The sequence below is a fragment of the Gallus gallus genome, chromosome 1, assembly GCF_016699485.2.
Source record: "Gallus gallus isolate bGalGal1 chromosome 1, bGalGal1.mat.broiler.GRCg7b, whole genome shotgun sequence".
Classification (NCBI taxonomy): domain Eukaryota; kingdom Metazoa; phylum Chordata; class Aves; order Galliformes; family Phasianidae; genus Gallus; species Gallus gallus.
In genome coordinates this window covers 136,505,973-136,529,182 of record NC_052532.1, presented here as the reverse complement: position 1 = coordinate 136,529,182, position 23,210 = coordinate 136,505,973, and the positions used below count along the sequence as shown (strand labels likewise).

The following is a 23,210-nucleotide window of genomic DNA, read 5'->3' as shown; positions in this document are numbered from 1 at the left end:
AACTCGCCCTCCAGTCTTCATTTCTGTTCTAACTAGGAGGCAGGAGCTCTGTCCCACCCAAGCCCTGGAATATAGGCGTGGTAGCACCTTGTGGGGTTTAACACTTAGGCGGTGCTCAGAATAATTAAAGGCCAGATGGATTCCTCCCACACCTTGGATGCCCCGGGAAAGCAGGGATACGCGCACGTTACCCTTGCAATGGTACGTGCGGGGTCCTGACACTGCGCAGCTCCTGTTTTCATGTCATTCCAAGCTGCCTTTAAGTGATGCAGGTCTGCAGTGCATAGACAGGACCTTTGCCATGTTGAAATGCCTTCGAGCAGCAACCACCCATGTTGGCAGGCTATTAAGTTTCTGTAGAATTTTGTCAAGTCTCCAGATGAACATCAAACCATCCCAAATCTCCTGAGGGGCTAAGAATTAAAAAGAAAAAAAAGAAAAAAGAAAAAAGAAAAAACTGACTTCACATGTCATTATTCCCTGCAGCTTTGTAGCTAATTTAGAATCTGTTGATCCTGGTGCCAATAAATAGTTTATCTTTAAACTCGCTCTGTACTTGGTTTCATTCTCAGGTTTAGTGTTGATCGTTTAGCTAACAATTCAGTGATCTAACAGCGTGTTTAAGAAGAGATATTCACTGTATATATCTTTTTGTGTGTATTTGTTTCATTAAGCAAAACTTCACATCATAGCTGAACATTTCTCTAGGAAAATTTGCTTCCTGGGAAGCAAACGGTGAGTGCAGAGTTAATATATGTGCTAATGTGCTGCCCCCCAGTGGAGCCGGGGTCTGGTTTGGGAAATCAAGCTCTGCAAACCTTCACTTGCAGCATGCATAAAGAAAACATTCATATGGGAAATATGAAATCACAACATTAACTTAACCACTGGAGGGACAGTGTTAAATCTGTTCAAACGTGTTTTATGGGGAGGATAGTTTGCATTCAACTTGAATTTTGAAGTATAAAATAATGCAGTCCCAGAAGTCCTCTCTTCTTTGCAAGAACTGCAGTCAGAGGGAGCAGAAGGTCTTCAGCTGCTTATGGATGACACTTTGCATTTAAGAGTTTCTGAGGGAAACTGTAGGAAGTTCTCATTTTTAAAGAACAGTCAAATCCAAAATGTCTCAAGACTGACCAGATGTTACATGTAATATTGAGGCAGCTGGAAGGAGATGTTTTTATTCACTACAAAATCCCTCATCATCTGGTAGGAAAATGTGTCACCTTCTGGTTTGTACCAGGAAAGATTATGTTTATTTGAGCATATTCAGTATTTCTGGGAATAACTTTAAACCATTTCTTTTTCTTTTCCTTTTTTTTTTTTTTTTTCTTCTTCTCTCATTGGATCTTTTCCTTCCAGACCTTACAGGACTGACATTGCTTCCCAGATTTCCTTTTCCTGTCCTTGTTTCATTTTTCCTATATATTGTAAAATCTACAGTCTGGTTCAAAGTTACGTTCACACTCTTAGCTTGCACAAAGGCTCTTTCATCAAACAGCAGCTTCAGATGAATCTAAATTTAAAAAAACGCACACAACTATAAATCTAGATTGTAGAACTCAAGATTGCAAGGCCATGATGTTCACCATTGCTTGAATTCTCTTTGAATATTATCTGCTTCATTTTTCCCATAGTGTTCTGCCACACTTCCTCCATATCACCTCTGCATCAGGATACGGTAATACTTTTAAAACTACATCTTCATTTTTTCTTGCGATCATGTCACTGGAATGGGATGAGGAAATAAATGTACATATGAGTGATAAAAATCTCTTTTTCTCCCCGGAGCACAGAGGAGTTGTACCACCGCATAACTTCCCACTCAGGCTTTGCCAGCATATATTTTCACCTTTCAGCTCCTCTCCTCCAGCATGACACCTCTCAAAGCCAATGCGTATGTGGGCCGGTGAGACCTGCAGTCATTCATCCTTCTCATGCCCTGCTGCCTTGTGGTTTGCCTCATATGGTTTCAGCAGTGAGGCTTGCAAGGGGAGGTTATTTATATAAGACTTTTGGATGATAGTACCTTAATGCTGAGGGTATTCTTCCCTTCCCAGCTACTTTTGGGGTCAATAGCTCAATAGTTTTGTCAGTGCTTTTTGCAAAACTAATACACTTATGTCTTTTGTTAAATCATAAAAGAATTAGAGACGTCCTTTAGATGCACAATACAATATGATCTTGCTAGGTAAAACTAGGCTCCTAAGTCATCCTTGACAGGAAGCCTTAATTTCTAAACAGAGGCTGGTGCCACAGGCAATTTGGACATCAATAAAACACTGTGACATTGTCCACCATGTCAAAAATGAACAAGCACAGAACTATAGGTCATGTCAGGGAAGGATTTACTGAACCGAAGGCTCCTGCCTACTTTTCCAAAATATGTAAGAGTATAAAAAGTTGCAAACTGCAATCAAAATTTGCTAAGTGTGCCAAGCTGGAAGGCAGTATTCCTGTTGAAATACCTAGTGTACAGTTGCAAAGTTGCTCTTCCTTGGGAAGGAGGTCATGTATTTACTCTCATGAGCTTGTATTTTCCATAGCACAGCTGCTAGTGGTGTCAAGAAGTTTGCTGTGTGTGTGTGTACAGTGGCTGTGATGGATTTAGGGGGAACAGGTATGTAGAGAGAAGTGATCCCTTTTGTTAGACTGGCTGATGTATCTAGGTACATCAAACAGATCTCAGACCAAACTCCTCCAGCAGGTCCAAAGGCAGCACTGTAAGCCATGCTAACTGCAAGATGGAAGCAGGGATTCTCAGATCAATCTTATTATGCTAATCAATTTCACCACATGAGAGAAAACAGTTAACACCTGTGGAGTTGGGGGGTATGTTAACTAGGAAGGCAGTGACAGCCTGTAAGCTCTTGCAGAGCAGAGGGGAGAAAAAGGGGAGAAAAAAAAGGAGAAAAAAAAGAAAAAAAAGGTCATTAGCACCTGTGATGTATTTTTAAATACACTATTACATTTCTGGTATTTTATAATTAACCCAAGTTAATTGCAGGCTCTTGGATGCACATTTCCAGCCCAGAGGACAACCAGTTTTTTATACCAGCTTGCTCCCTTGAAAGGCTCAGCTTGACGTAGCCTAGTAACGGGTTTATCAGATAAGGTACCACTAAGCTTAACGTGCTCCTTAATTAGGAATGTAAACACCTTCATTAAAAAAAAAAAAAAGAGGGCCTCAGAGAACCTGTGAAGAGATTTTATGATTATCAAGTCAATAGAGAAAGCATTGCAGCAAAGAAGGCCATTGTCTCATCTTCTTCACTTTCTAACTGTGCCTCCGTGAAGCAGAGAGGTTTGCCTCCACTAGGCCATCATCTGATCTGAGGGGCAGCCAGCATTTGAAGAGTGTGTGGGTATAAAATAGAAGTCTCTGTGTACACATACATGCCTGTAAGCATGCAGTTTATGTGGGCATGAGCCTGGAATGGGCTGTGACTTAGGCTACAGTTAAGACACCACTGGGCCTACCCACTTATCCTTGGGTAGGCCCAGTGTTGGGCGCAGCCAGTGGCCTCAGCAGGCCTCAGCTCATAACTACCCACAGACACCAGGCTTTGGCTGCTCCGGCACGTTCCTCCCTCCTGCCTTGCACTGGGAGCCACATTTTGGCCTTAAGCCCACATCCCCTCTCTGTCCTCGCAGCTGGGACCCACACCCATAGGTTGAGTGGATGGATGGGGCTCATGGGGACAGCTCTTCCAGCACCACCCAGAGCAATGCCCCCAGCCACCTTGCCCTTCAGGCACCCTTGTGGCCTTGCTGCCTGTGTGGGCCCTTTTTTCATCTAAGAGCTCCCCCAGGCCTGCTCCCTCTCCCTGCTTTTCCCAATGACAATGGTGGCCCAGGCAGCTTGGGATATAACTCTGAATTTAAATGCGGCCAGCCTTCAGTTTGCAAGAGCAATAAATCCCCTCCAAACACAGTTATGTAAAAAGGAGAATAATACAAAAAATAATGCTTGTTGGCAGCAAATGTATCCCTTTGTCTGCAAGACAGAGGCCTGTTGAAAACAAGAGGCTCCAGTGTTGCTTAATGCACTTGCAAGAGCAAGAAGTTGGTGGCTAGGACCATCCTAGTGACATCCTCTTGCGTGTGGTAACCTGTTCCTGGGAGGTTCACCCTTTGAAGAGCCCACTGCTGCTATTCCTTGTCCATCTGGGACGCAGCAGTTCAGATGTTTTCATGCAAACCATGGAAAAGAAAAACAACTGTGGTTTGAGCTCTCTTAACAATTTTTCTGGTTTTTAGCTAAGAAATGCAAATGTACTGCAGAGCTAGGAACAGACATTATTTATTGATGGCCACTGTAGGGTTTCTATTCTATTTACATTTTCTGTGAATTCTGTTGATGGTCACTGTAGGATTTCAACTCAATTTCTTCCAGTAAAGTATTTCTAAATTTCTCCACCTCTATACTGTCAATCAACAATTATAGTCTATGAAGGATCAGTGTTTCTTCTAAAAACTCTAAAACTTATCTGCTTCCTAAATACCATCAGGCTTGAAGGTGCTCAGCAGCTCACAGGATTGGACCCTGAGGAACAGAAGCGAAGTGTGAGCTCAAATCCTTGTTGATCTTTATAATGCAAGCCAAAGCTCAGACTGCTCTCATTATGTTATCTGTCATCTAGAAAGCATAGAGCCCTATAAAAGGAAAGATGTTAGAAAAACATCATCATTGCTTTGGTGGTTTGTATTTTCCTAACAGGCTGCTGATTTTCTGCTCCAAATGGGAGGTAGCACATGTCTCAGGAATTAAGGCGAACTTCTGAATCTAAAGCGAGCTGCTTTCATCATAGCAATTTGAGCTCACCCTTGGAAGTGCAGTACCAAATGTGAATGTTCTGTTCCTCAGGTCAGGCCAAGTCCTGTGAGAAGCACAGTCTGATCCGGCCCTGGTGTTACACAGCAGACAGGGTACAAGTGCAGTTCCTTGTTAATTCTTGCATGGGGGATGTTTGATCAAGAAGCCTGATATGCTCATTTACAGTTCATCCAGGTCTGTACTGTGTCTCTTTCCATGGAAAATTCCAGTGCCTCTGGCAGCTGCAAGATAGTTTGGGTCCCTGAGGCAATTCTCCCCCTGCCCACTGCTGGTCTTTTGTACAAGATGGCCCACCAAATCCAACTGAGCAAGGAAGCAAGCAAGCTGGGAAGAATGTGCTGTAGCATTAGGAGGGGCTCAAAATAGAAGGGAAGTCTTCATGAAGAGCCTCCTTTGAAAAATTTTGGTTATGGGAAGGTTGAAAGGAAGCCTCTCCTGCTGGGGAAAATCCTCATGGGGGCTGGCCAAAAGAAGTCAAGATTTTTTTTCCATTACAGTCATGAGGGTGCTGATTTTTTTTTTTTTTTTTTTTTTGTAATTGTGTGTTAGAACAAATCCCAGATTATTATTATTTTTTTAATTATAGAAAACAAAAGAGATCACATGACTTAGCCTAAGGGTCAAGGCAGCCTTTTGACTTGGGGAAAGTGCAAGTCTCTGCTCACATTTTTGCCCTCATGAGCATTTTTGTGCACAAAACAGCACTGACAGGAGAGCTGCAGCAGCTGCCTATGCATCCAGAGGTCTTAAGGACCTGATCCTTGCTCTGTCACTTCCCCACCAAGACACCAGACTTCCTAGAGGTAACACCTCTGATGTGGGCTGGGGATGCTTGCACCTAAGTCATGCTCCGATTTCCACAAGTAGACAAGCTGCACATAAAAAACATGTAAGGGGAGGCCTTTCCTTTCTTTCTCTCTTTTGTGTGTTGTTTTTTTTCCTGCATCATATCCTTTATTCTTTTATTTTTCTTCCTGAAAACATTTTCAGAAAGCTGATGGCCTGCCTACACAAGAACCAACATGTGTCTTTGTGTAAGATGAGAAAACAGCTTTGGGTACGGACTTCCAGATGTAGTTTCCAGATAAGCCAGTCTGTGAGGAGACGAATAGCTCTTTATTAGTTTTAATAGCTCCCACATCTTCAGCATGCATTGTCCCCATTGGCAAATTAAGGAATCTCTGATGTCCCCTCTAGTCAACACAACTCCCACAGGAAAAAATCTTGTTGCTATGCCCAAGCAGTTAATTATTTTTCTGATGGAGGTACCAGATCACAGAGGCAATTAAAGAGGTATGTGTAGCTCGAGCTGTTGTAGCTTCTTTTTGATGTTTCAGGTAAAAGGAAGGACAGAGTTGTATCTTTCTCTGAGGTAATTCTTAAGGTGTATTTGTAAGGTCAAATTGATATAAAGTAGATACTGGAAAATGTGTAGTTCATCTTATCCTGCAAATGCATTATTGTTCTGTGCAGTTTTTTTTTTTTCTGGTGCTCACAACAACACAAGCTGTAACCAAGGCTACACAATAGTTTTCTTCATAATCTCTGTGTTTTCATTTGCTTATAGTTTTCTAAGTTTATTCTCTCTCCAAGCTTGCACTGCCATCATTGTCATTCAGTGATGCGTTCCGAGACGCCTCTTTCTTCCTAAAAGGAAAATTCAAACCACATCTTTGTTTTTGCGAGACTGGAGCCAAATTGATCTCTGCCACTGAACTCTGAAACTGATGAAGCCCTGCAGTGAGGATGATATGCTTATCTCAGTTAAGAAGGATTTAGCAGCATCAGAGCAGACAAAGATTATCTACCACGCACATGCGAGAAACTGTGATAATCTGCAAGAAGGTGGTTCACAAGGTTCCTCTCGTAAACCTTGGGAACTCAAACAGGCACTGAATTTGTTGGTGACACCTGTGAAGTTCATAATGATCTACCTTCTTTTTATTTATACAAAACTTTTTGTCTCTCGTTCTCCTGCCCAGAATGTATCTGTACATGTACAGAAATATCAAAATGGTGAAGCTCTCTGTGACAGCTGTTGTGCCTTTCTTCTTGTGAAGTAAAGGCTTGCATCCTTGAAGTGTATCTACATTAGTGATGAAATTAAAGAAATGCAGAAACACCAAAAAACCCCTCCTCTGCAGCATCAAGCACAGATTGCTGTACCTTGATCCATGAGCTTCTTCTCCTTTTCTCATCAATTTCTATTTAAACAAACAAACAAAAAATCTCGATGACAGGAAATTAGTTTTTTATGCTGTGTTAATACAGAAGCCACAGAACTAAAATAACAGTTAAGGCCATTTACTGAAAGCTCTTCAGCTTAGACCACCAACTACTGTAACCTCACTGTTTGCATATTCTACTTATTTACTCCATTTACTCACGGATACTGTAAACGTAGTGGCAGCACTACCTAATTACCTAAGTAAATTAAATTCAAAGGCTGACTACAGTGAATGCTGCTTTTTCTCCTTCAGACAGCATGAGCCAAGCATCTTCTGCCTGGGGACATATGTATATATTTATCTATTTATGTATACCTGCCAGTCCATGGTAAGATGCCGCAAAGACTGTACAGAAGGACCTTTCATCTGGGAAGAGAAATACTTGAGTGACAGGGACCCAGGCGGCGTCTCTTTTCCTATTTCCCCAGGCCAAACCTGTCCCTCACAGTCTCCTGGAGAGAAGCTGAGACAGCGAGTCTCTAGCACCTCTTACTGTGGTTGCCACTGGCAAAATAGTCTTCCTTTTCCTGTCAGCCTCTGTGCGTATTCCTAACAGTTATTAACGAATATGCCCCGAAAGGCAAATATGGCTGTAATTAGCAACCCCCTCTAGTCAAGCTGAGACTTGCTGTGTTGCACACCTGATCCACAAAGACCTGAGCCTGTGTTTTACACCTCCTCTCCAGACACCCGCTTGTCCTCAGCCGAGGCATGAGTCAGGATGTGTGGAGGGCTCACTGGACAAGCTGCTGGAAATCCCATATTGCATAGGAGCCATTGTGTGATCCCTCCAAAAATACACTTCCAGCTCCTTCCTGCTGATTATGGACTCCCATCCTATGCGACCATCATTTGTGTTAGTCGAAACAGGCAGGCTGACATTGCTCCACACTGGTTATTTCTTCATTTTTATCATGAAACGTTCTTCAGCTGATGATAATTCTTCAGCTGATGCATTGCTGCAGCTGATATTTTCATGCACTTGAAGTAGGACTGAATTTGTAGGACAAAACCAGCATAAAACTTTCCCAAAAATTATGCGTGATGGAGGAGCAGAAAGGATTTTCAGAATGATTTCTGTGCACCAGTACATGTTTTAATCTGGATTTCCTACACATGCTTCAGTACCAACGATGAAGAAGATCAGCAGTGGACCCAAACTTCAGCTTTGCTTACCAAATGTTCATAGGTAAAGACTTTTGTAGAGCAGCAAAGCTCTACACGGATGCACGATCTGCTTCTCATCTCCTAAACTAAGAAGTGCTTTAGCATGCCCTGGATCACAGGGACAGCCTTTGGTTTGTTCTGGAGCCAGGCCAAGGCCATTGCTATAGCTCTCAGTGTGAGATAGCAGACACATTCTGAATGCCTGATTTCTGTTTTGTTCATTTGAAAATCTGACTTGGAAGCCAAATTTGTGTAACCCAGTGTTTCCCTCCACCCTCTCCCTTGAGGCCCTGGGCTCCTTATTTGACCCCTGGGGGCCTCCCAGGAGCAGTGAGTACCTGGGAATATGAGGGGAAGGGGAACCACCTGAAAATTTGTTCAAGCATTCCTCAGAGCTAATTGCTCTTAATGGTTAGGGCCCATAATAACTGGACACTTTTTCCATGCTTCTTGGAAGAGACAGGCTGATTGTCCAAGCTCTGCACGTTTCCGCATATGTCAGCTAGAAACAAAAGTGATCTTAGCCTTAGAAAATCCCTCGTGCAGACGAGATTAACGTGTGATAGATTATGTAGCGTGGGTGTAAATTAAAATGCTTGAAAATTGAAAGTGAGCCTAGCATGTCTTGGTAGATACCAGCAGGTATCATTCCAACTGAGGAGCTACCTACATCTCTATTGCCAGAAACCTCCTACTCCTGCTTTTCCCCACTCCTCTGCACTATGAAAATAAAGTATGCATTTTGATTTTTACCTTTAAAGGAATAAATAAATAACCACACGCATACTCACAAATTAGAAAGTAACATTGCCAGTTTATGGCAGCGTACTTGAATATAGGGGTGAATAATTAAATTTAACATTTTGTTTTTCCAATATGGGGAAAAGAAATCTCCCGTTGTGGTCTTATCTGGCCATATTCAGCACTTTGAATTGCTGCGTTTTTTTACAGTTAAAAACTATTTGCCATATGCTTGACGTATTGCTGTGTATAATAGCATGCAAGGAAAAAATGTATGTTTACACACAAAACGTACCCCCACATGTATATTTATATTGAAAGAGAAAAATATTGTATGTATGTATGTATAACTTGACACTTTCAACATTTTGTGTAAATAAATACCAAATGGATGGAGAAGATTGTATTATACATTAATAGGATAGACTTCTTCATTTCCATTTTTCAAATCTGGCTATGATTGCATATAAGTACCTCAGACAGTAAACATCTGGGTGCCTTGAAAGCCAGTGAAGCATGTTTTTACTGTAAAACATGTTTTTAGTATAAAGTTAAATATTCAGACTTCACTAGTGAAAATTTGGGTCCATACCCGATTTATAATAAATGTGATGACTTTGCAATACCATTGTGGAGACAGCCTTGATAATATTCATAGCTGAAGTTGAACAAGCTGTTTTATAATTAGGATTCAGTTTAACAGACATATGTGTGAAGATTATGTCCCTGGAACTTTTCCAAGTAACTATACTGTCATAGCCAAAGCCTTTGTCCAACTTAAGTGTTTGACAGTTCATGCAATGGCATGACTGTTTTCCATCTCTCACCTCCAGATTTAGGACAATTTATCTCTGATTCTCTTTTGTTTATAGGTTTCAAGGTGCAATTTCCTGCAGAAAGAAATATACTCATAATTCAGTTTGTCCACCCACCCACCCAGTTACCTGTCTCAGCTAGCCCAATTGCTAGAAGGAACATATAAAGCAAGTTCCTAGCTTGATGCTGGCGTGATACAACTTTACTTAATCCATTTAGTGTTTAAAAATGTAAATATTAGTGGCTATCTTGAACACTGAGGTGCTTCTCTAACACAGATTATATGCTTAAGTGTGGCACAAAGCAGTAATTGTACTCTTCTTCTGAGAGCCTAAAACCTTGCAGCATCCGAGACCGGGAAAATTTAAAAAGCAGCTCATATCTACAAGGACTAAAGTGCTGCAAACGTTTGCAATTTGAAGCTGTAAAATCCCTAAGGCATATTATGTACTCTAACAATACCATTTAGTATGTTGTATCATGCAAAACAATTTGCGCCTCTCTTTCCTGCCTCATTTTATCCCTTAGAAAGAAATCCAGTGCATGAATATGTAACATTAGCTCTTATTCAAAGTTATTCATAGAACTGAATTTGAAGAAATGAAACAAATTAGCACGTGTGTTTACAAGAGATCACAGCCTTTATTTTTCTCCAGCCATTGTAATTGCACTTAAAATACAGAGTTCAGCTTCCTCCTTGAGTTTAACCTCTTATATCAACAGCCTGCCTATCAGGAATGAAACATAGCCAAGGCTTGCTGCTGAAGGCAGCTCTGGGCTTTCCCAGCAGGTCCATGGGTGCCAGCAATGAAGGTGTAGCCCTGGCATGACATCTATCTGTGCCGATGGCCATCATTTCACTCCTCAGCTCTTCTTTTTGATGCTCCATCTAGACCTTTCCTAGACAAACCTGATCTAGTGGGCTCAAGGACACAAGCCTGGATTATCTACTGCCCCCTAGCCCTCTTTTATTTAGTGGTCAGGATGCAGCTCTCGGTTCCTCCACAGGAGGATTTCTCATTAAGCTCAAGAAGTCAGTGCTCGCTCTTCATCTCTGACCAGTTATTATGAAGGTTGCAAGACCAAGCTGCTTCATGCTTTCTCAGAAAGGCAGATGCGCGGTGCGTGTGGGAGCGCACGTGCACATCTCCCCGCTTTTTCTTTAGATCTGTGTATAACTCTGGGCATTGCTCCCATATAACCTGTGTTCTGATGATGAGCCCTATTGTTCTTATTTTGGCAACACATGCACATATTTACTACTATTCATAAACAATCACCTATTCTATCTTTTTAGGTAAAATATCAAGAGAACATGGCTCACCTGGGTGAATGTAAATGGACTCATGTGTTCCCTTTTCTGGTGGTAGGTATCTACATGTCTGTAGGTATTTCCAATGCATGGAGATAATGGGTACCATCTGAGTCTTTGCAAACATCTGTGAATTGCCAAGTCACACCTACAGGTGACTGAGCACTGGACTTTGAAGCAATGATCAGTTTCCAGTCTAAGCAGCACTCAAGCATCTCCTTCACTGCTGCTTAGACTAGAACATCTGTCTAAATGTCTATTTTCCAATGTGGGAGAGGTCACTGAAGAGGAGGGTGGAGGAGAAAGATCTAAAATGGAGTAGAAGTAGAAAGGACGTTTGCTCTGGCTCACCAGGCTGATGTGTCACATGAAACACAGCCATGCTGTGATTGAGGCAGCTCATTATCTCAGGTTGTTACAGTTGTCCTTTGCAGTTATATTTTTGTACGCTCATTAATATTGTGAGGAGTAAGGGCATCAACTCATGCATTTACTGCGCTAGGTAACAGGAGAATTAACAGATTGGGATCCACAGCTTTCGGTATTTTGAGGAGCAGCTGTGATAACAGGCACAAAGGTCATTTATCTGAAATCCATTACCTCCTCCATCCCAGATAGCCTTAAGGACGTTTTGTGGTACAACACCAGCCCCACCATAGTGGCTGGACAAGGGGTGGGGACAAAGCATGTGGGAGGGAGGTGGTGGCACTGACAGTAACACCCCAGTGTCTCCGGTGCAGGTTTCCTTGGTGTACTCTGCCAGCGCTGAATACTCCAACTGCGGTGAGAACGAATACTACAACCAAACCACTGGCATGTGCCACGACTGCCCCAAATGTGAGCCGGGTGAAGAGCCGTACATGGTAACTTTAGCATTTCAATCCACTCTACTGGTTGGAGGACACATGTTGAGCTCCAGATGTGACTTTTGTGGGGTGGCCAAGAGGACTCAGGACACACCTGGTCTGCAACAAAACACAACACAAGACACTCCCATACTTAGCAAGCTGGTGGGAAGTTATAGGATGGAAAATGCAATTGGTCCTGCCTAAAAACAAATGTTCTGTTACGTGGTGGTGATGCTTCCATATGAGAGAAAATGAAGAAAGAAACAGATTCTTGAGCAATGTGCCACTGAGGCCACACCTTCCTAATATGGGAGCACTCATGTACAAGGTTGCTGTGGGAGCATGGTCCCATGCACCCACATACACACATAAGCCACATCCCAGGCTCTGCCTGTTAAAATTCATAGATTTTAAAGTGTTGTAACATAAAAGCTTCACACACATTCTCTGCCAGTACATTCTCATCTCAACAGCTATTTAAAATCTGACAGTGCCGTTCTAGCATTGTGTGATAAATAGGTTACTCTGGCATGCTCGCTGGCCCCCACACAGAGAATTTAATTTTGCTCTCCCACTAAGATATTTTGGCACTGGAGGAACTTGGAAGCTTCTGCCACATTTTGAATTATGGTTCCTAAGTAACCATTTGATTTATAACAGATAATTGTTGCATATTAAAAAATAAATTACTGAAATCCTGTTTGGTTTTAATGGGATAAACATCCCATTGCAAGAATTTCACACAGTTGGTAGTCTTGATCAAGGATGTTTGAATAATAACCACTTCATTCCAGTTTTATTTAATCTAAACACGATGTTCATCCAGGACATGTGAGCTCAGAGGTTACCAAACCTCATGTAAACCTTGCTTTTTCTAGTGGTCCTTGTGGCCTCACCTGTCATGAAAGCAAGATCACCAATATCCCTGCTGAAACTGCTTCCCCTGTAATTTTCTTCTCTGCTCTCCAATTACAGTTTGCTTTTTATGTGAACAGCAGCTGAAATTCACTTCCAAGACTGCAGTGTGATTTAAATAGCCCTAAGGGGTCACTTTTAAGGAGTACGATGCTCCAGCTTTCTTGTTCCCTCTTCAGGACACAGCTTATTACATCCTTATATACTTCCCTGACCTTTTTAGGACAGCCATTAAAGAGCTTGATACCACATCATGCCAGATACTACATTCCCTTTTGCTACAAGCCATTGTACAGCACAAGCCTGTTTTCCAGTGACTTTGTATTGTTGCAGACATGTGGGTATGGCACCAAAGATGAGGACTATGGCTGCATTCCCTGCCCATCAGAGAAGTTTTCCAGAGGAGGTTACCAGATATGCAGGAGGCACAAGGACTGCGAGGGATTCTTTCGAGCCACTGTCCTGACACCAGGCGATCAAGAGAACGATGCAGAGTGCGGGCCTTGTCTCCCAGGGTAAGGATTCAACCACAGACCTTTGCTCTGCCCAAGAGGCTGCAAAATACTCCTTTAATATCAAAATCTGACAGCTTCTCTTCATGTCCTAGCTGACTGTAGGTATAACACTGGTGAATAATACCTGCTAAAACAATAAGTTTAAATTTTTCAAAAGTATTTGTGAATCTAGTAAATCAGGATGTCACCATTCTTACTGTAATCTCACTGATTGAAGGAACAAATGTTGGGGGAGAAAAAAAAAACTAGGAAAAACTGAAACTTCTCTTACTAGAAACAGAAAGGGAGTAGCTTGTGTAGTATAGGTTTGCAGTGACATTGTAGACTCTCCAAGAAGTCCAGCTTGGCCTCCAACAGCAACATCAGAAGCCACATTGTAGGTTCTGCATCCTACAAATGAGCTCCATGAAGATGCCCTGCATTCCCTGTAGGCTCCATGCTGGCGCTGGAAGTCTGCGCTTGGAAACATAAAATATCTTCTCTCCAAACATGACCAGCTGGCAAATTTGTCAGTAGCTGACAGCATTAGCTCACATGGCTGTTAGGAGGAGGTTCACAAAGGCAATGTTAGTCTCTCAGGATCATGGTTAGTCAACAGAAAGGGGTCTGAGGAGCTGCTAATGTGGTGTGTGAGCTGTTATACAGAGTAAAAACAAGTTCCAGAGCTCACTGAAGGAGCTAAAATAGATGTTGTTTTATTAAGTCCATCTTTTCAATGGCCTATTAAGCTCAGTATAATTTTGATAGTAATTGTGAGAAAGCAGTTTGTTACATCAGATATGCTATTAATATATTATTGATTATATTTCCTTTTAAAGTCTGCAAACCCAAAGATGAATTTGCTTTTGCAACTTTTTTTTTGTAAGTTAATACTCTACAATACAAACTCACCTTACTTACCTTTTCAATTTCTGCCTGCACGCATGCATCTTTAGTTTAGAGGTGTACCTCCTCCCAGCATTTGCTTTTGTGCAGTTTGCAGACACAGCATAGTTTATAGCACAGGAAACTGCTAAAGAGGCCCTGCAAGACTCCAGGTTTATTATATCAGCAAGGCTGTATGAAATTTTCACAGTTTACAAATAAAAAGAGGGGCTTGTCTAACTGCCAGCCAAGCAAACTGATGATGTGATTTTTAAAAGAACCCCCTTTTAACTTCCCCTCATACATCATAAAGAACAAGAAAGTTAAATAGTGGCCACAGTTGCTGTTTTGCAGTTTTGTCAGGACTAATGAGGTCACCCAGGTGGGAGTGGGGTGCTGGCTGAAAATAATCAGCTTGCACAGCTGGTACTTGGGGAGTAATCTGAAAACATTGTGTTTGCACAGGTGTAACCTGTAGCAGAAATTGGGCTGGAGGCTGGCTGTGTGCAGCTCCTGGGATGGTATAGCATGGGCAGCAGTTAAGGAGAAACGAGCACTCGCTCTGAGTTCAAAGAGGTGAAATTCTGAATATAAATTAAATGTGGGCTGAAACATGGCCTGGAGACTTCTTGATGCAACTTGGAGGGCCCAGAAGTTCCATCTGTGTCATGGTGGGGAAATACAGAGCATTAGAGCTGGTAGGCAGTACTGACTGGCCACTCTTTCCCATTGCCCCAGTGGCACAGGGAAAGCCAAGCACCACCTGGATGAGTGGCAGTAACCAGAGTGCTCCCTCACCTGGGCTCTGGTCCTCAGCCTCTGAGACACAGGCAGTGAAAAATTAAGGTCTGCATTTTAAGAGGACTTTGCTTCTGTAATATGCTGCAGGCTTTCCTCACATAACATCCCTCATACTGTAGTCTCTGTCTGTGGGCATCTCATCCCTTTGCTATTTGTCACCAGCTGAGTAAAGCAGCCTAAGGAAAAGATGAGTGCACAGGGAGAATGTAAAGGCTTAGTTTAGTTCCAAAGCCGTAGTCCTCAAAACCAAAGTTCAGATCTCTGGAGGTACTTAGACTCAACCTCCTGGGACACTGCAGGCTTCAGCTTATGCTCCTATCCCAAAACACTTCAAGCATGATAAACAGTGTAAAGAGTGAGAGAATTAGTTACAGCTTGGATTCCGCTCCCTCAGTGGTGTGACCCGTTAGGTGTTTAGCCAGTGAATTTCTAATGAAATAAAAGATCTCCCTGCAGTTTTGGGTAAGGCAGCTGATGCTTCCACCTATGTGCTTGCCACCTCCCTTTCGCTTTCTGCAGATTGTCCCACTGTCTTGTTCCCACGTGCCCTGGTCCTTGCAGGAGGAAGACCTAAACGTGATGCTCTAGATTCTTCTTTTGGGATCAAGTCTGCAAGTGTGACTTGGCACCACCAACATCAGTCCAAGTTAAACTACCGTGGTGTTAAGCAGGAGAACACATCCATTTTTCATTCCAGCCTTCACTTTTGCACTTTCCCTCTAACACTTCAAAATCTCAGCCTGAAAAGTGCTAAGGAAAGAGAAATAATGGGCTTTGTAGTGCAAGAATAGCACCATGAAAATTAGTGATTTTTTTATTGGTCCACTTGTTCTCCATAGTTAGTGATATAAAGAGATCAGACACCTCCAGCATTGCTTTAAATATTCATGCATAGTCAGAAACATGTCTGTTGTCAGTACTTCAGAGGTGAACCATTAATATTTGCAACTGCAGAACTTCCTACTCACATAGGAGAACAGTTGCTTGCCCATGAAGATCCTCTTCAGCTTTCTTTCCCTGTCCTCCAGCACTCTGCATTGTGGTGAAAACCAAGAAATATTCCACCAGCTTGTTTTAATTAACTGTCAGAAGGGCTGTTTATCTTCCCTAAACCACTGTGGCTATTAGGTTGTGGATCCTGACTGTCCTGTATTTTTCTTTATAGATTTATATGTATCTTTGGCCTGCTGCTCTTTCTTTTTTTTTTCTTTTTTTTTCTTCTGTGGTTTGGCAGCCATTTACTGCTTATTTATTAACTGCTTTGCAGCCTAATATTATGCAGACCCCCACAAAAGACAAAAGATAATGTTCTCTTGAGAGAAGGGCAGAGTGGCAGATGGAGCACATGAGCCAAAGGGAAGAGTGAGGGTGAATCTTTCAATGCCAGCAAAATAAAAACAACAACAACAAAAAGAAGAACTGTGTTCAGTTTATGTGTTCTTTTAGTTATCTCCAAGCACCGTCCTCCATCCTATGACTCAATGTACTTAATTCCCTGTACCTGTATATCCTATTTATAGGCTGGATCATTCATTCATGACCAACTGATTTTGATGGACAGTTTCAGCAGTAATTTTCTAATGTAGAAATTTTCCAGAAAAAAAACATTCTGCACACACGCAGACAGCATAAGAGCAGAAAATCATTACTTAGTGTTTATGATGTTGAGTTCTTGTCTGTATAGAATATATTATGACTGTTCATTTCTTCACTAAAATTTAGCAAGTAATCTGTAGAAGCACATCCACTGTGTATGATTTGGATGTATTTTACTCCTTAGGTTGTCTGTGGATCCAATTCCTGTAGAACCAGTTGCCAAGAGTAACTTTAGTGGCAGCCCAGCTCAAATCATGAAAAGTTTTTCATCATGCTGTAACTCCACAATCAAGGGCTTATTTATGCACTATACAGCATGGAACTTCAAAAAAACAGAAATGGTTATAAATCCTAATCTGTCCCTGTAAGGGTAATGTTTTCCTCCATTTGCTATTTAGATTTGGCTCTGTTACTGAGATCATTCTTACGATGCTTGAAAAGAAAATCAGACAACCATATCCAACTGATGGTCTTGCCTGAAAGACCCCTGCTTCAAAAATAATGTTCTCTTATTCTGAAAAGTCTTATTTCAGGGTATGCTGTACGCTGCAGCTTGAGCACAGCAAGGAGAATAATGTTGTTTTAGGCAATGATACCTTCTTGTCTTGTAGGCTTGATGGTTGATTAATTGCCTCTTAGGGGGTAAAAGGAAGAAGAGAAACACTGTCTCTATTCAGGCAGTTAAAAAAAAAGAATTCTCTTTGCATCAAATTGCTTATAAAATTGTTTTTTTTTTTTTTTTAATGATTTTATCTCAGTATAATTGGTTGCTGCTGAACCATGCTCTGTTGCAGTATATTAATTTACACTGATTTGCCTCATCTTGCCCTTAATTTCAGTTACTACATGCTGGAAAACAGACCTCGAAACATATACGGAATGGTTTGCTACTCATGCTTGTTGGCACCTCCTAACACCAAAGAATGTAAGTGCTCATCAATTTCTGTGCATTTCATCTGGTTTTGACTTGGGTCATCTGGAAGCTCAATATGAAGTCTTTCAGCAATTATTATTATGTTCAAACAATAACTCAGTCTCCAGTAAAGCAATTTCTGCTTCCAACTAGCCTTGCCAACTAAGGAAGCAATTGCTGAACATTTGGGGAGAGATCAGAACCTTTGATTTTAGGACCTGCTATTGTTCAGTTATGCTCCAGCTTTCATCGATTAAGAAATCCCATGCAGGACTTATTATGGTTATTTAACCAAGTAGGTGCAGGAAGTCACGAACCTGTAATTTTTTAAATTCAGGTTTAGTTCAACTATGAAGAAAACATGGAAAAATTCACAGATGCCAGTAAAAATGCATCACACCTTTTTACATCCTTTGGTTTCAGGGTGACTCAGGGACTGGTGTTGGAGTGTGATAGTCAGCAGTGATAAGAGAGCTAAATCTGTGGATTTCATTGACAAAAGAACCTGTAGTTTGCTGATTGAAAAAAGATGTGTGTAAGTGTGTATGACATCCTGGCAGTTCCTATTCGTGTGTGCAATAGCTGACATCCTCAGGCCAGGGAGAGGAAAGACAGCCCGCAGTAGCACTCCAATGCAGATGTAGCTCCCCAAGAACACTGCTTTCTCCTTTGAAGACTGAGAAAAAGAAAAGGAAAAATGAAGTTCCCTCTGAATGAGCAAATGAGTTGGACACTCCCTCGGAGAATCTGGAGTAGATCAGGAGAATAATAATAATAATAATAATATATTAAATTTTAAAAAAAGACAAAAACAGGCTGTCCTCCAGAGAAACCCACTACATGTAAAAAGAAAAACCCATTAAAAGTCTTTGCCATGAAAAGGAATTGCAGCACTTTGCCTACTTGATTTGAAAGCAGTGGTTGACACAAAGCACCCTGAACATTTATGTATGTACACAAATAGCAATTAGCTAGTTCAGATGCTGCTGAACTGTGTATGGTTGATAACCTGCAAGCCACTTCAAAGGAGGAGGATGGATTATTAACATCTACTACTTTTCCTAAAGTGCAGGAGTTTGGATTATAAATATCATCTTGCAGAAAATCCTAGGGTGGCAGTCCGGGGGGAGGCATTTCCGACCCATGTGCATGCTGTATGGCTGCTCAGCTGTCTGTCACCTCTCCCTGCCTGGCTGCAGGACCCCACTTGGTCCCAAAATCTGTGCTTCTGCCCCAGAGAGCAGGAGTGGGCAACGGCAGGGGGAGTGTGGTTCTGCTGAGATAAGGTCTGTCCCAGGAGGTAAGGCAAGGGTGCTGGGGAGGACCCTGGTGTGAGAAGTGGGAGGAAGGTGGAGAGGTAAGTAGAAACACAAGGCTAAGAGACTCAGTAGGAGATGAGGGCATGTGATAAGAGGAAAGGATGCAGACATATCTTCTGTATGCACATGCAGGCTGGCTGCTCTGTCGATGAGTATATAGTCACACCCACTGCTAGCCAAGAGCCTAACAGTGCTATCGCTGCTGATGGTACCCAAGCTACTTGAGCTCTGACTTGATTAACAGGCGATCAGTGATACTTGGCAAACAAACAGACTGAGAGAGCTGAGGCTCTTCAGCCTAGAGAATAGGCTCCAGGGCGACCTTATAGCAACCTTCCAGTACCTGAAGGGGTACTACAGGAAAGCTAGGGAGGGACTTTTTATAAGGGCATGTAGTAACGAGACATGGGGAAATGGCTTTAAACTGAAAGAGGGTAGACATAGACAAGATATTAGGAAGAAATTCTTTACTGTGAAGGTGGTGAGACACTGGAACGGGTTGTCCAGTGAGGTTGTGGATGCCCCCTCTGTGGAAGCATTCAAGGCCAGGCTGGATAGGGCTGTGAGCAACCTGGTCTAGTGGGAGGTGTCCCTGCCTATAGCAGGGGGGGTTGGAACTAGGTGATCTTAAAAGTCTCTTCCAACCCAAACCATTCTATGATTCAATGAAATTGCCCTTCCAGCATGCCAAGTCTTGCTTTAAGATGTGGGGTATTCATCTCAGCAGTTCCTTGAGATGCCACCAGCCAGTATAGCCATGCACAATTTACCCCAGATTTGCTTTGTTTCCAAAATAGAAGATGGCATGAGGTAGTAGGATTAATTTGAGAAGAATCACTTCTTGAGCTCCAATACTCTGTCTTAAGCACATGCTGAAATATTACTAGTAGTATAGTATAGTATAATAATAACTGAACATAATAGTAACTGAAATAATAGTAGTAGTAGTATAAACATATTGTAGCTTACTTATCTGGCATGGAGCTACCTGAAGGTCTTACAGCTATCGCTCAATTCAAAACACAAATCTTTGCCTTTTAGGGAGTCCTTGGCAGATATTATATATAATGTGCTTATATTTGCAAGGGAAATGTGAATTATACAACTGATTAACCACTTGCATTTTTAACTTGACCAACACAAGAATAAATATATTACCTTTGGGAATAGTTTAGACAGCTTACAAACAGACTGAATGCTAATGTAGAAAACATTAGTGCTGGCAATAGTAAATATTACCATTTTAATCAGGTCCATGAAACTAACCATTTGATTACAACTGATGAATAGACCAGAAAGATTTTAAAAATCCAAATTGCTCAAATCACTGAGATCAGATTACTTGGTTTATAATGTCTAAGCTTCTGGACATTGTTTGTAATGGTGGCTTCCTGACTCACAAACAATAACTGGTACTCCAAATGGAAAATCAGCCTTGCTACAGAAATTTCTCACTGTTGTTGTGCAGGCAGCATAAAATCTGGTGTTAGCAAAAGACCGTAAATATAAATAAACATAAAACCTTCTTTATCACATGCTTCACTGCCATCAAATTCTACTAGTCAGAGAAAAGTTATCATGTCAGTGTTGCACAACTCCATAATTTTTTGAGGTTTGCAAATTCCAAGCTAATCTAACTTCTGCACTCTGAGCATGTAGCCCTAAAGCAAACATGCCATTTTTGTCACATGAAGGATAATATCAGTTCTTTGGTATGAATGGCTCCTATACTCAGAAGAACTTCTGCCTATTGGTAGTCATTGCTTCTCCCTCTGTCTGTCATGATGGAGGACCCAGCAAGTATTAACGAAGTCCATATAGTCCCAGGCCTCTTCATATCCTTTACTGAGACTTCAGAGTAGCACTGAACAGCCTTCAGGAGCTTCAATCTTGCAAACTTTGCCAGAGTGTTGCTCCCCAGAACTGTCTCTTCTCCAAATGCTCTCATGTAACTGGAGAGAGGTGGCCCAAAGTGTTGCAAGGAAACAAGGGTGGCAAATTACTTCAGGGTGGGAAGCCAGGTGTGACAAGCTCTGGCTTTAATACTTTACTTCTAGATAGAAAAATCAGGGCAGAGAAATCCCATTTTAGGACTTCTTTATATTTGAGACTGAGTTGAAGGACAGTGGTGTTCTCCTTAGCTGGAAAAATACCTGGCTGGGAACAGCTTGGTGTCCTCTTTACACAGGGCCAGAGCAAGAACTAAGCTGGGTATGTGTGCTGCTGCAGGGAAACCTCAAAGACCTCACCACACCATACATTCTACCTGGTAGAAAAATATTTGGTTTTGATCAAAGGGTAAACAAACAGCTTTCAACTCCAAGAGCCTGCTGTGCAACTTTCATCTCCTAAACAGTCAATAAACCTTGAAATGGCTGAGGAAACAAGATGAACACTCCATGTCCCAACATCTGGAAATATAAGTGTAAGGAGTATGGGAAGTGAGAAAGAAATTCCGTGATGGGCCTGTGCCACTTTCATATTAATTCTCAAGGGACCTGAGCTGGGAAAAGGACAAGTAACATGGATCAGAGTGGGAGGAGAGGGAGACATGTAGAGGTCAGATATTTAATGAAGATAACCATATTGCCAGAATGCAGTGCCAAATATCTCGCTCTGGACTGAAAGATAAAAGCAGTCATTCTCTGTGCTCTGTGAGGAATGTCAGGTTTTGGTGGTGGCTTGTGGGAAAAGTGCTGGTAGAGCACAGAGTGTGCTTATGTGAGTAACAGGATGTCTGCTATGTAGCAGGAAGACTTTTTCTTACGTGGAAAAGAGTTTGTCTTCTGAAATGAGTCAACATCTCCATAAGGATTTCAATTTTTCATGTCTTGTGCACTGTGAAATGACTCTGTAAGACTTTTGGGCCCTCAAGCCTACTGCGTACGAGCTTCAGTCCAGCTGTACTAGGCACAGAGGAACACAATGCTAAAACATCAAAGAGGCGAGGTCTTTAGCAGTGTGTGAAGAACATTGTGAGCCATCAGTGACCCATGCTGACACTGAACTGGGATGTGATACCTCTGTGACAACTAGCAGCTTTGCAGAGAGTGAGGGAAGCAGCTACTGGATGCAGATTTCCTTTGCAAATTGGTGGATGATGTATTGCAGGTAGCGAGCACCAAACCACTTTAAGATGTGGCTTCCCACAGTTAATGGTGCTGAATTTGCTGTCAGCAGTTCTGGAACTGGAGTCACTTGAGGCCTCTGAATATGCAGAGTTGTTGGTTATTTTTTTGCTTTCATCCAATGTAAAAGGATATGCAAAAGACAGAAGAATTTAACCTACATGGAGTATTCTCTGGCAGAGGTGCATCTGATGCTGGAAGAGATGTTATCTTTGAGCAGCTGCAGTTCTCAGCCAGTTTATGTGTGTTAACTGCTCTTCTGTTCGAACTTTGATATTTGCCATTTAAGTTCAAAAGTGATGGAGGAAAACAAAACCAAACTCTGCTATAAAATCTTCAACATTATATTTTGAAGTCATTATTACCCAATTACGACAAATATGTAAACACTTATCCACTGAAATTATTGATGTAGGGAATTTCGGCAAGTGATTGAGGGTTTTCTTTCTCTATGTTTTCTTGTGTGTGTGTGGACAAAGCATATTGTTATTTTTCCTGGCCATAGACATGAAAACAGTTGCAATAATCAAACTGTGTAAGTTTTTAAGTAAGTCTGACACTTGTCAGTGATGGCTTAGCAAAAGAAAAGAGGGAAAAAAAAAAAAAAAAAGGAAGAGAAACAACAAAGAAAAGCAAACATAGTCAAATTATTTTTGAACTACCAGAGAGTGAATGGCATCTGGAAACATAAAAGATGATATCTATTGTTGTGTCATTAGGACTTCAAAACCAGCTGAGCAGATGAGACAGAACAAGTTACTAACAGGCTGAGGGCTCTGTGCAGCAAGCCCTCCTCAGGGGGTCGCTTCCATACCCGCATGCTTAAGGTTGAGACTCAGTGTCCTTAATTGAAGCGTTTAACACAGACAAGCCTAACGTCAAAAACACTTGCCTTAGTGAAAAATAATTATTTCATAGGTTTTTGTTTTAACTCTCAGTTCTTTGAAATATCACTAATTTTCCTTTCTTGCCAGTTTTGTCCTTTTGTAATATGATCAACATCGGGACATTTTCCTTCTGTTTCAAATTAAGCTTACAAATGAATAGGCTTGTTAGCTGGAGCTAACAAACTTTCCTTTTTTTTTTTTTTTTTTGAGTCGTTTGATCTCTGAACACCCCATTCCTCTTTACGTGTGGAATAGGAGAAACACTGAAGGCAGAGCTTTATTGTTCACTGGTGGTGTGGCCTTATACTCATTCCCTCAGGGCT

The 23,210-nt window shown here is 41.7% G+C and overlaps 1 protein-coding gene across 4 annotated transcripts in view; it reads left to right on the top strand.

Annotated features, from left to right (window-relative positions):
* The window catches only part of EDAR (ectodysplasin A receptor), a 73,091-nt gene that overhangs the window by 33,562 nt on the left and 16,319 nt on the right, over positions 1–23,210 (top strand). For all 4 annotated transcript variants that reach the window (NM_001398081.1, NM_001012611.2, XM_015277862.4 and 1 more), the window contains exons 2-5: positions 11,087–11,155; positions 11,842–11,964; positions 13,198–13,379; positions 17,480–17,565. In NM_001398081.1, coding sequence (NP_001385010.1) covers positions 11,105–11,155; positions 11,842–11,964; positions 13,198–13,379; positions 17,480–17,565 — 442 coding nt within the window. In that variant the 5' untranslated portion in view covers positions 11,087–11,104. The remainder of the gene's footprint in view (positions 1–11,086; positions 11,156–11,841; positions 11,965–13,197; positions 13,380–17,479; positions 17,566–23,210) is intronic.